The sequence below is a fragment of the Spermophilus citellus genome (assembly GCF_964194105.1).
Source record: "Spermophilus citellus genome assembly, chromosome: 4".
In the NCBI taxonomy this organism is placed as follows: Eukaryota; Metazoa; Chordata; class Mammalia; order Rodentia; family Sciuridae; genus Spermophilus; species Spermophilus citellus.
The window spans coordinates 56300459-56313717 of record NC_138185.1 but is presented as its reverse complement, the minus strand read 5'-3'; the positions used below and the strand labels follow the sequence as shown (position 1 = coordinate 56313717).

At 41.8% G+C, this 13259-nt stretch overlaps 1 protein-coding gene across 2 annotated transcripts in view; it reads right to left on the bottom strand.

Annotated features, from left to right (window-relative positions):
• The window catches only part of IGF1R (insulin like growth factor 1 receptor), a 303322-nt gene that overhangs the window by 30845 nt on the left and 259218 nt on the right, over positions 1–13259 (bottom strand). For both annotated transcript variants that reach the window (XM_081291213.1, XM_081291214.1), the window contains exons 8-13: positions 12060–12298; positions 9116–9283; positions 8686–8890; positions 2744–3027; positions 994–1130; positions 379–538 (exon numbers count right to left, since the gene is read on the bottom strand). In XM_081291213.1, coding sequence (XP_081147339.1) covers positions 379–538; positions 994–1130; positions 2744–3027; positions 8686–8890; positions 9116–9283; positions 12060–12298 — 1193 coding nt within the window. The remainder of the gene's footprint in view (positions 1–378; positions 539–993; positions 1131–2743; positions 3028–8685; positions 8891–9115; positions 9284–12059; positions 12299–13259) is intronic.

The window sequence follows — 13259 nt, the reverse complement described above, 5'->3', positions numbered from 1 at the left end:
ATTATCATTTTGGAGGGTGAGAACACTTAAAAAATCTTCTCTCTTAATAATATTCAAGAATATAATACACTATTATTAACTATGGTTAGCATGTAAAATGGCTCTGAACATAGACCAAAGTGAAAGCAAAGGTCTTTACTGGCTCAACAGTGGTTGCACCATTCCAAAAAGGGGAGCTCAGACCCTCTTCCAACCAGTCACACGAGGTAGGGACTCAAAGTCCAGCAATCCCCTAGACTGATTTCCCAGACAAGGCACTGGCTTTTTAGCATGACACTTCTGAGAGTTGGTCTACTCCATTTTATCCTTAGCAACCCAGCCTTCCTGAATCCTGGACCAGCTTTCAGTTTTATCATACTACTCTTTCAATAGCCTTACTTTTGGCTGGGACATAGAAGAACACAGGATCTGTCCATGACCCATTCCCAGAGAGAGAGGTAGCCTGAATCCGGGCAGTATAATTCCCTGGGTTTAGCCGGTTGAGCTTGGCCCCTCCATATTTTCTGTAATCCTGTCTGGACACACATTCTCGCTGATCCTGAGGGGAAATAAAACACATGCATCAACTGCCTACAAACATAGTAGATATCTGGCACTTGCCAGCTCACTTGCTACCTCGGTGACTCTAGCTGCCCAATCTTTGACCAGCCCCACCCCCCAAAATGATCCTCCCTCAAGTCATTTAAACAATATCCCAAAACTGTAATCAAACACTTTGGAACCCAAAAGAACTTTAGGAGAGTTAAAAATTATTGACTGACCTAACCTATGTCATGAGATAATTTTCTACAATGAAACTATTCTGAGGATGAGAAGCATTCTAGCTCCTTGTATAAGCATGGAGCTGCTGGAAAGACCTAAATCCTCACCAACTTTCCACCCAATCTTATTGTTTGAAGCTAAGCTAACAGCAAGTAAATTGAGTATAACATTACACATGCTATCAACCCTGATGGAAATACATGCAGCTGCAAAGGAAAGCCCCAGTCTCACCTCAATTTGTGATCCGTATTTTATTTCATACATTAGAATCAATCCATTGGGGTTCTCAGGTTCTGCCCACTTTAAAAAGATGGAGTTCTCAGGCCTTGCCTCCCAGGTAACTGGGCCAGGAATGTCATCTGCTCCTTCTGTACAACAATTTAAATAAGGGACAAAGTTGGATTCAGGTCCCCAAAGAGGGTGACAAATGCTGGGTCACCTGAGAACCCTCCTCCCCAAATCTGTGGGGGCGTGGCTGTGGACAGTGATCATGTGGGCTCCTCCTGAGTTGGCTGCTTACACACACAACACAGGTTTAGAAACTGGACCTACCTGATGACTCATGAATCTCAAGATGCCACAAGTCCCCCACCAGAAGCGCTTGTGACCAAGCATAAAAACTTCCTGGCACTATAAGTAATTTTCTTTTTCTGTTACTTCTACCTCTTGAAGAAAGAACCCATCAAACAACAAAACACTGAAAGGGTGCTGATAAGCTGAAGTAGTGCATGGAGCCTCCAGGTTGTGACACGGATCCTCCACGGGCCACATATACATGGCAATTACAAGTTTTATGTTGTATGTGAGGGATGGCCACAAAGCCAGTCTGTGAAGATACTACTAAGAAACAGGTGCTGAGAGCAAGTGAGCTCACCCTGCCATCATCTATTCCTTCAGTACTGACCCCTCTTTCTAAAGGAATGTAGTAAGCCAAAGTCATGGAAAATACTACTGACAAAGATGTCTACAAATTAGCTGGGCTGGGCATGGTGGTGCACACTTGTAATCCCAGTGGCTTGGGAGGCTGAAGCAGGAGGATTCTAAGTTCGAGGTTAGCCTCAGCAATTTAGCAAGGCTCTAAGCAATTTGCTGAGACCCTGTCTCAAAACAAAAAATAAAAAGAACTGGGGGATAGGGCTGGGGATATAGCTTAGTTGGTAGAGTGCATACACATGGCCCTGGGTTCAATCCCCAGCACCACACACACACACACACACACACACAAAAAAAAAAAAGATTGGAGGTACATATCTCAGTGGTAAAGCACCCCTGGGTTCAGTCCTTAGTACAAAAGATTAGCTGGTCTATGTTAGAGGAGTGTTGGGGAAACTGAGGCACTGGAGGCTGAGGACTGGCCAGGGAATGTTACATGTCAGTGCCAAAACTATGTCGAGGAAGCCTCCCTTCCCAGACTTAAGTCGCCTCCATGCCCTTTCTACTGCCTGAAGCCTCTTGCAGGAGTGAGGGCTGGGCAGTTCATTATCTTCAAAGATATGAATGGTTGTCTGAGCAACAGGCAGTGTCTAACATACAAGGGAAATGCATATTCAAATAAGCAGGACCACTGGCTACTCTAATAGTGACTTGAGGAGTAATGGTCACTCTGGGATCCAGGTAGTCAACAGGGAATCATACAGAAACTATGAGAATGCAGAAGGGAAGAATAGTTTATGAGGCCAGGGACTATGCAAATGCAAATGTGAGCCAAGCAGAGGAGAGGGGACTCTACAGGGAGCTCTTAGCTCTCCAGTATTTTCTTTGGAGAGCCTGAGATAGGAATGACATCACAGTGAGAGCATGAGCTCCATTTCCTGGGCAGCTGGTCTACCAGGCTGTCTACTAATGACCACATACATATTCCTTTGTAGGACTGAGTCTCAGAGTTGTCAACCTGGATTTAAGACCCCATGTCCACAAAACACAACCTTCTCTACTAAGCTGTGATTGAGTCAGCAGTGGGGCTAGCTGGACCAAACCATACCTGCAGGCATGGTTCTGGCAAAGACAAAGTTAGAGGCACTACAGCCCAGCTTCTCAGCCTCATGATTACAGCTGTGAATATCAATGCGGTACAAAGTAAAAGGCCGGAGGTTAGAGATGACAGTTCTCTCCTTGTTATCCACTCTGCTCTCAAAGAAAGGGTACTCTGTCTCAAGTTCTTCTGGATCTGTCATATTGTAGGTGTCCATCACTGTGGTGTTCCTGCTTCGGCTGGACATGGTGGTGTTGGCCACTTGCATGACATCTCTCCGCTTCCTTTCAGGTCTGCAAGGAAGAGAGAAGCTTGGCTTATAAGTGTTTCTGCCTCTTTTGTCTTTTCTTTGACTAGAGTAAGAAAGAATATCAGAAAAGAAAAATCTAACCCTTGTAACAAAAGGAACTACTTAATCCCTTTGGGTAAGAACCAACAAATAACATGGGGATTTCCTTATTTATCTTGCTTTCTCAACTCTACCCCTCAGGAACAGCACATATGCTTCTTACTAAATCCCAGAGCCACCCTGAGCTAGGCAGTATCTTCACTGTTTGATCAGTGCCATCTGGTCACAGACCTTGTGGTTAAATATGGAGGGGTCAAATCTACTAGTTGCACTAAGATTTATGAGGGGAGAGGTGATGTGGTTGCTCAGGCCTCAGCTAGATGGGGCAGAAGGAATTTAAAGGCCTGTAATAGTGGCTTCTTTGGTTCCCTCTGAAATAAAATAAAGATGCCACGATTTGAGCAGTAAGCAAGTGCTTGAACTCCAGGATCCTTTCTTGGAGAATCCTGCTAATTGAAAATCCTACCCTAGCTGGGAGCAGTGGCACACACCTATAATCCCAATGGCTCAGGAGGTTGAGGCAGGAGGATCAAAAGTTCAAATCCAGCCTCAGCAACTTAGTGAGACCCTAAGTAACTCAATAAGACCCTGTCCCTAAATAAAATATAAATAAGGGTAGGGACTTGGCTCAGTGGTTAAGTACCCCTAGGTTCAATCCCCAGTACCAAAACAAAACAAACAAAAGAAAAAGAAAGTCCCACCCTAAATCCCTGGTGCAGGCCTTACTCCTGTAAATCTCTGGAGCCCAGCTTTGCCTCCCTCTCAGCAGTGGGCCTTGTGGCCTCCTCAAGACTCAGCCTTTGTCACAGATTTGAGTAGGGCTTGAAACAGAAACAAAAACAACAACAACAACAAAGAAAAAGGGAATGCATAAAATACTCAGGGAAGAACAACAATACCCAAAAGGGCAGATGAGGGTGTGACTCTCCAATTGATGTTTTGGTGGGCTATAGAAAAAGGGGCTTCCTTCAGAAACCTTAAAAACAGGCTCCTTGGGCTGGAGGTATAGCTCAGTGGGTAGAGTGCTTGCCTTGCATGCACAAGCCCTGGGTTCAATCCACAGCACCGCCAAAAAAAAAAAAAAAAAAAAAGAAAAAAAACCAAACTAAACAAACAACAACAACAACAACAAAAACCAGGCTCCTAACTTTTACAGGAACCAAGAAAACTGAACAGCATGAGAGGAACATCCAGACAGCACACCAACCACCCTTAGGTTAGCCATGCACCATGAAGGAAATAGGGTGTGAGGCTACTGGCTGGCTGCTTGTCTTATGAATGGGCAAAGGGTAGCTGGGAGCAAATGAAATAAACCTTGCCTGGTAAGAAAAGTAAGAGTTAAAAAAAAAATGAGAAAGCTCAGAATATAGGAAGCTTGTCAGCCTCATGTATGTGGGAGAGCAGTAGCAGGGAAAAAAAGTTCACCCAGGGAAGAAGGCATCCCGGAAGATATGTGAAAGTTCAGTGGATGCCTCACAAGCCTCTTTCTGGTCCCTAGGCCTAAATCTGGAAGGTAGGAGGCCAGGAGAAAAGACCATGGGCTCCCTTATCTGCTCAGCCCATGGATTTTTCAGCAGAACACATGGTCTTTCTTTGTACAGTGATACTTGGACACCATTAAAGGCAGAAACCATCCAATAGTTAAGCTCATTCCAAAAGGTTGCAACCTACAATATCAGGGGCATGTGAATTTGTTTTTATAATGCTGGGAAAGGAAGGATTAGGGTTAATGAGGTTAATAACTCACCATTCTTGCATTGTGCAAAACAACCAACCAACCACCTACCTTCTTGGAAGGAAAGGACACAAGAAACAACATTTATTGCTAGAGAGATCTTTTTCAACACATTACCAACAAATTTTCTGCCCTTACTTGAAAACCAACACAACACACACTTAAGTTTACAAGTAAGAAGCTGCTTAGATTTGATCTACTGCAAAAATAGTTCTGGTCTATGCCCTCCCCCAACCACTCCTGTTGAAATGGTATTACACCATTTAAGTACTTAACAGTTACTTATTTGTAAACACCACACTTTTGGAGACCACATAGCTACTGCAAGTCAGGGGTTGAGGGAGGTAGGCAACAAAGAATATTAGCAGGAAGGTACAGGCTCAGGTAAGCAAAATGGCCCATACATAATTCTTTGTCATAGCTACATTCCAATGGCATGACCAATAAGAAATACTGCCAACTTTCCTCACTCTATTCCATGATGCAACTTACTCCTATTGGAAAACATTTTACTTCTCAACATCTGTCAATGTTTTAGTTAGATAAAGCAAACTAAGTATTTGAAAATTAAAGATGGTGGTAAAGGAAAGGTGTTTACTACCCAACACCAACTTCAGAAAGCAACTTGACAAACTCTACCTTCCATTCTATTTCAAACACAAAGGACACATGGGACCATGTGGAAGGGACTGTATTTGACTTATTTGATTTTAGCTCCCAAATAAATTGTTCTTAGAATGGATTGAAAGAAATCAAAAGTTTTTGGTACAGCAGTAAAAACAAGAAATGAGACTTGGTGATTCAGTTATTCTGTCATTTGAATACCTCTTTATGTGAATCTTCTCAGAACTTACATGAATATCAGATTTATGCCTCATTATGAGGCAAAAACCAATGAAAATTCTTACAAATTGTAGCCTCTTAGCATGGACAAAACATGGGTATTCTTCCCATGAAAAGAGAGAACTAAGTTGGACTTATTTTGGGAGAGAGAGTCATGCTATGGGATGTGGCACAGAGGAAACTTATTTTAAACCCAACAATATAAATGCTTTGCATTCCTCTATTGTGATGTATGTAAGAAATAATAAACAAATAAATAATTACAATAAATAAATAAATGATTTGCATTAATAACATCTGTGTCAATATGTGTCAGTTTAATGACCACCTTCACACCACTTAGTCTGGTGTTCTACCTCTGATGACAAAAAAGATATTGTCTTGTGACTATAATTGAAAGCTAGGGGCCTTTCAGCAAAACCTTTGCATTGTTATGGTTTGTCCACTGAGAGTTCTTGTATGGGAAGCTTAGTCCTCAGTAAGGTCGTATTAAGACGTGGTGGAATCTTTAAGAGGCGGGCCTATTGGGAAATAATTAGGTCACTGAGGGCACTGCTCTCAGAAGGGATTAATGCTGGTCTCAAGGAGTAAATTAGCTGTTTTTGCAAAAGTGAGCTGTTAAAAAGGAGCAAGGCCAACTGCTGAATCTCTCTGGCATCTTGCTAACTTTTGCTCTCTCCTCTAAAACTGAGCCTCAGGTATTTTATTATAGTAACAGAAAATGGACTAGTAACACTTTCTAAATCCTTAAAAATCTGAACTTTTGGAAAAGTAGATTGGATAATAAATGCATCAGTATAACCAATAGCCTCTGATGGTAAACACACAGACAACTTCTTGGGGCCAGGTATGTAGATCAGAGGTAGAGTGTTGTCTAGTATATGTAAGATCCAGTGTTTGATCACCAGCACCACAAAACAAAACAAAACAAAACAAAAAACCAAAAAACACAAACAAATAAACATAGTTCCTTCCCAACCTGCTTGAGACATTCTATATTCATCCAACCTCCAACCTTACAGCAACAGTGACTGCCAATAGCTGAGCTTCTGCTGGCCCAGGTGGAGTGGATCATGTGGAAGATGCAGGGCAAGAAAGAGCTTTTGTTTATGAGAAAGCATGCCAAGACCCAGATTCTAAATTAGTTAGGATGTCAGAGGGGTCACCAAGCCTCACTAAGTTCTGGTTTCAAACATCTCTTAGCTTTTTCCAGTCCTTAAGCTTTTAGATTCTAGGAATCACACACGGTACACAGATATCATGGATAAGAAAATAGCAATGCACACTAAAATACACTGAAATAGCAGCCCTATAATCTGTCAGCCAACAGGAGCTCTCCCAGTGGGGTGGTGGGAGGGCTGGTGGTAGCCTCCTGGGCCCTCATTGCTCTAGAGGCTTTAAGTGAGAGACAGAAGGGAAGGGATGGGAAGAAAGCCACCAAACAGTGAGGCTTTTCATTCTCAAAAGGAAGTAGTACCTCCAATTTCAAAAGGTCTTTATTTCCTACTTTACTGATTCTTCAAAGTAAGATGGCTATCTCTGACCATTTCATAAGTATCATGACAGAAAAAAAAAGTCACTTTAAAATCCATTTGTTGTTACAACTGAAGACAGTCTTTAAGGACAAAGTAAATATGGAATAAAGTGCAGCTTCAAGCTTCCAAGTTCTCAGGGGAAGAGAAAAGGCCAGGCAGAGTGTTGATAGCTAGGGCATCCTGGGGACTGGCATTGACACCTTGGAGACACACTGCTGGTCTGAATCCAGCTTTCTGCCCAGTTTTCAGATATGAGGCTATTTCTGAATTCTGCACTATAATCTTCAGGAAGAAGATTATAAAGGGAGTCAAGAACCTCCACTCCAAGTCTTTTCTCAGACATTACCAGCCAACTCTGCTGAGGTTTCCTCCAGTTCTTAAAAACCATTTAATTCACTTTTTGATAAAGTATTAAAATTAAAAAGCATATCTATAGTATAAACTTTTGCCATTATAACCATTTACCTGTGTAATTTAGTAGCATTAATTGCATTCATTAGAGTTATACAATCATCACCATTTTTGCAAAAAAATTCTCACCAACCCAAACAGAAACTCCACCCATTTCAAGATAATTCCCCCATTGCCCTCATCACCTTACTCTATGCTCTTAGTAAATTCTAACCTACTATACACTTGCTTAATCTGTATATTTCATATGCATGGAACCATATAGTATTTATTCTTTTGGGTCTGGCTTTATTGGGATGTCATTTGCAGGATTCATGCATGTTGTATCATGTATCAGAATTTTCTCCCTTTTCATGGCTGAATCCCAGTCCATCTGTTTGTACCACATAGTTTATCCATTCATCTGCTGATGGACAATGAGTTGTTTCTAGCTTTTGACTACTATGAATAGTACTGCTACAGAAAATGTCTATTCCTCCACTTCTGTTCCCACTTCATAGAAACCAAGGCTTAGAGCACAGGAGCAGAGTGACTCCTTGAAGCAGGGTATCTGTTACTTTGAAAGACTATGTTCTATGCTGCTTCCCAAACCTGCTTGTGAAGGATGCCTGGGGCACCTGGTTATGTTCTGAAGTTGGTTTGACTCTGACTTTCCCCCTCTTGCTTCAAACCTTCTCTGCCAGCATTGGGGAGAAATGGAAAGGGCAGAGATGAGCCCAGATCCTGGCTTTTCCTCTAGCTGATTTCCATGAGTGTGTACAAGTGACTGGAGACTTCTCAGCCTCATCTCTCAGTATCTGTGTGGGGGACCCCACCTGCTATCTGCAGGAGGCTGTATGGGTGAGGCAGCACCCATCATACCTGCAGTGCCTAACAACAGGAGCCCCAGTCCCCTTCCTTTTAGGACTAACCAGTTTCCACAGAAGCTCCACTTACTTGACTAAGCCAATGTCACCTTCCATTGTTCCCTCTCAGTGGCCTTCTGTGTCATATCCCACACTACCAAGTAAAGACAAAAGCAACAGAATCTGCTCAAGCATCACCATCCTCTAGGGATGTTTTCAAATGGTACAGGTACCTGGGCACAAAGATGGAGTTATGCAGGAAATTCTCAAAGACTTTGCGGTATTCAGCCTCCTCCTTCTCAGCTTGCTTCTCAGCTTCAGTTTTAGGGCAAGCACAGCAAGGCCCTTTCTCACCACCACACACTTCAGTCTTGGGATTCTCTGTTACCTCTTCGACGTCAATGGTGCCATCAGCATACTTCCTGATGGGGATTTTGTCTTCCAGGAAAAGAGAAGTGAAAGGGAGAATAGGAATGAAAGCCAAGTATAACTGGCTTGTGAGGAGAAAGAATAGCTATCAGCACCTTTAATCAAGAAAGTGCTGGTTTCTAATGTAGGGAAATTACACTATTACCGGGTTGGTGTATTACTGGGCTCAGATACGTTCAGACAATGGGCATGAACAGGTGCACCTCCCAACTGGGCCACTGCTGGCAACCTTACCTTTGGAACAGTAATTATGCCGGTACAGGTAGCCATCCTGAGGCTGCCGCTGCCATCTCACAATGTAGTAACTCAGGTTACCGTTGGGCAGAGATGGGGGGTTCCATTTCACAATCAGCTGAGAAGAGGAGTTCGATGCTGAAAGGACATCCAGGGGAATGGAAGGAACTAGAAAGGAGAACAAAAAACATTTCAGAAAATGAAATGAACCTAAGGTGGAGGCTATCAGGTACTCACTGCAAACCAACAGGAACCTGCAAGTTTGACCTGCACCAGAAGATAGCAATGAACACTGAAACACAAAGAGAAAACAGAACACTGTTTTGAAAGAATATTAATTTAAATGCCAACATTTCCCTTTACAGCATTTATTTTTGGGTAATCTTTGTAAAAACAAACACTGCTGAGCTGCAAATGGGAAAGGTTGTGGGGGCAAAACCAGGGTTAGAACAGATGACAAAATCTACAGTCAATTCAAACACTTGATCTTTCTCATTTATTACAACTGCCATTCTCCAAAATGTTTAACTCTGGCAATTTTAACAAATGGTAAAAGTGACTGATTCGAATTTCATCTGAAATTTTGAATCTCTGATAAAAATGGCAAGAATCCCAAATGAAAGGTGGCAGTAGAATGGGGGCTGTAGACCATGTGTGAGAGTGTGTGAGTGCATGTGAGCATGCAGCTGTGTGAGAGGGGTCAAAGGGACAGATGAGACCAAGAGCATGGAAATCCACCAATCCTGCAGTCATGCTTCAGTGGAACGATGAGACGTGACTCTGAAAAGCAGCCTAAAAATCAAACACGTTAAGCCCTGATTTTAAGCCAAGGATTCTGTGGGCAGCAAAATAATACCGATTTCAGGCAAAGCATAATAATCCAATCAACCTTTACTTACTACTGACAACCTAACCCAAATCCAGAACTAACTTATGCAAATAGGGAAAACATATCCCAGGGCCAATAAAAATCTTGTTCTCATAAGGTTCACAAAAAAGCACCAATTTCAATGATTTTTCCAAGGTGCAAAAGATATATAAAATACACAAAGATCCAACACCTTTAAGGAATGCTTCTTTGGGAAAAGGTAGGATTAATGCTAGTTTTTTAAAGAAAACAAAACCACTTGATGCTCAGCCAATTTAGGGTTTCCAAAAACAAGTATTTCAAAAAACAAACAGCTTATTGTTAGATATTACAATGACAGGTGCCACCAAAAAACAAAGAGAGAGGACCAAGTCATTATTTATCTCTACCACTCATAAGGACAGGGGCCAAAATGGAGTAAGCTGAGTCAATCTGTACAGGGCTTGGTTTTCTATCTTTGGGGAAAAGAAACAGGTTTCTTAAGAATTTGCTGTAACAGTTGGGTGTGGTGGTGCACACCTGTGACTCCAGTTCTTTGGGACACTGAGGCTAGAGTGTTCCAAGTTCAAGGCCAGCCGGGCAATTTAGTGAGATCCTATCTCAAAATAAAAAATAAAAAGGACTGGAAAACATCAGTGGTAGTTCAGTGGTCAAGTAAGTTCAATGGGTTCAATCTCCAGCACTGCTTAAAATTAATTTTTTTTTCTATATGAAGGAGAATTTTATATTTCTTTCTCAAACTAGTTACAATGTTTTACTGGGAAGGGTTTCTTCCAAATGTTAGGAGGAAAACTTATTCTGGTGCATTTGAACTTCTGCTATATGAAGCCTTGCCTAGGGTTAGAAGCCTATGCCAACTTTATCTCTATAAACTCTTTAGGGTCAGACACATTACTGTTACCACTTACAGGGTCACTGAAATGGGGCAGGGGAAAGGAGGGGGAACCAGGCATGCACAAACAAAAGGTTTTCCCCATCTACTTTTTCTTCTCACCCTTTCTGCCATTTAAACTTATTCTGTGTTAGATTTATGAGTATTAAAAAAATACCTTGCTCTTTATAAGAGCAGTCATTATCAAAAAATGCTTCTCAGTGCTGTAAACTATTACCCCCAACCTCCCACAAATTCATATGTGGAAATACTATTCCCCTGCAGATGGCATTAGAAGATGGGGCCTTTGGGAGGTGATTAAATCACAAGAGTGGAGTCTAGTAAATGGAATCACTGCTCTTACAAAGAGGACATCAGAGGTCCCCTTGCCCATTCTTTCTGTAATGTAAGGACACAGCAAAAAGACAGCTTTCTATAAACCAAGAAGTCGGCCCTCTCCAGATACCAAAGGTGCACGTGTCTTTATCTTGGACTTTCAGCCTCCAGAACTGTTGAGAGATAAATTTCTGCTGTTTATAAGTCACCCAGGCTATGATATATTTATTATAGCAGGCAGTGTCTTTAAAAATGAAGGGTAGCTCTCTACTTCTAAATTAGTCTTTATATACTTGGAAAATACAAATATATACAAATGTTGCTTTTGTTGTTTCCAGATTATGGAGTTGAGAAATGAAGTGCTTTAGAATATGAAGACGAAAGGAGAAACATCTTCAGTCAATAATCATATACCCACGACAAAGTAGGTCTTAAGTTTTTGGGTTTTGTCCATTTCTTAGGAACACTAGTGATTATAAAAATGGAAAACCAATGAGCCACAAGAGGTTAGTGGTACACAGATCAATCAGCATGGCTTCAGTTCCCAGAGGTTTAAGCATCAAAATAAACAAAAAAGGCAGCCACAAGGGGCTATTTCCTGGTGGGGCCTTCCAAGGAAACTATCCCAGGACCCCAGAGGACCTGGGCTTATTGGCACAGAGCAGGTAGAGGATGAAAGGTTGCAGCAAGTCTAGAAAATGGCACAGGAGCCTCTAAGATATTAGCAGTGGGAAAAAAAATGTAATACAGTGTTACACGTTGACAAGAAAGGTATATCTTATGACTGGCTCTACAACTATACCTTGTCTATCCAAGTACAACAGGTCATAAAGAGGCAGGAGATGGGGGTCTGTCTGGTTTGTAGATACCTGAAGCATTGGTACGAATGTACAAGATTTCACTCTTGGCCCCACGAATGTGGTCATTCTCCACCATGGTGAGGGTCACGGCCTTGACATAGACTGCGTATTGAGTCCAGGGCTTCAGCCCATGCAGTAAAATGCCAGGTTCCACATCTTTGTTGGGAGGGAGGTCCACGTCCACCATGTTCCAGCTATTGGAGCCACAGGCATCCTGCCCATCATATTCTGTGACATTTTTAAAGGGTCTGAAAGACAATCAACCAAGTGCAGAGAATATTTCAGGGCTCTGATGTCAATGCTCTCAAGAACCTTCCCCAAATGCTGAGCATGTAAAACTTTCTATAGTGGGAATTCCAAATAAAAACTAATAATTATACTTGTACAGAAGAAACTGGTCTCTGGGTTCATCACAGTTATGCACTACCAATGAGCACTCAGTCTCAGGAAGGGGGAAAGTACTATGTTACTGTGATTGAAGATGCTGCTCCTTAAGACATGCAAATACTATTTTTCTCTCTTCTGAATTGCAACATTTTTTCCATCATTAAGAAAAAACAAGCATAGTCTTTTAATGCAAACATCAGATATTGATAAAGGATAATCTGGAGATAAAACTGACATTTCTACATTAAAAAAGTATTGCTTCTAAAATTTAAATTGTTCACAGCCCATTTTGATGCTTAAGTAATATCAGATTGTTTCAGAAACTAGCAAAAATTTATTCCTTAGTGAAATTACCAGCTGACAATGCCAGTATTGGTAGGATCTTCAAAGAGAATGGAGTATTTTACATGGATGCATGACTGAATAGGGATTCTATATATATGAGATGAAAGTGCCTCTGGCCACTGGCTTCTGAAACAGACATTAACCTGCCTGCTGTCATGAGGGACTGTTATATATACAAACACTGAATGCCTAGTAATTCTGAGCTCCCTATTATTTGCTGGCTATACCAATTCCTAGGACCCCTAACTCCAGCAGAGAGAAGTGTGCCAGGTGCTGCCATTGCTGCTTGGCTCTTGGGAAGCCAAACATCTGGAAAAGAGATTTATGCTTTGAGATGGAACCTGGACAAGGAGATGATTGACTGGGGGAATCACTCAGATACAGGAAGCAAAGGAGAGAAGAAGGAGACCAAGGAGAGACTGCAATCTGTAAGAATAAGTCATGGCTCAACAGGTAGGTGAATGCCATCTGTAACAC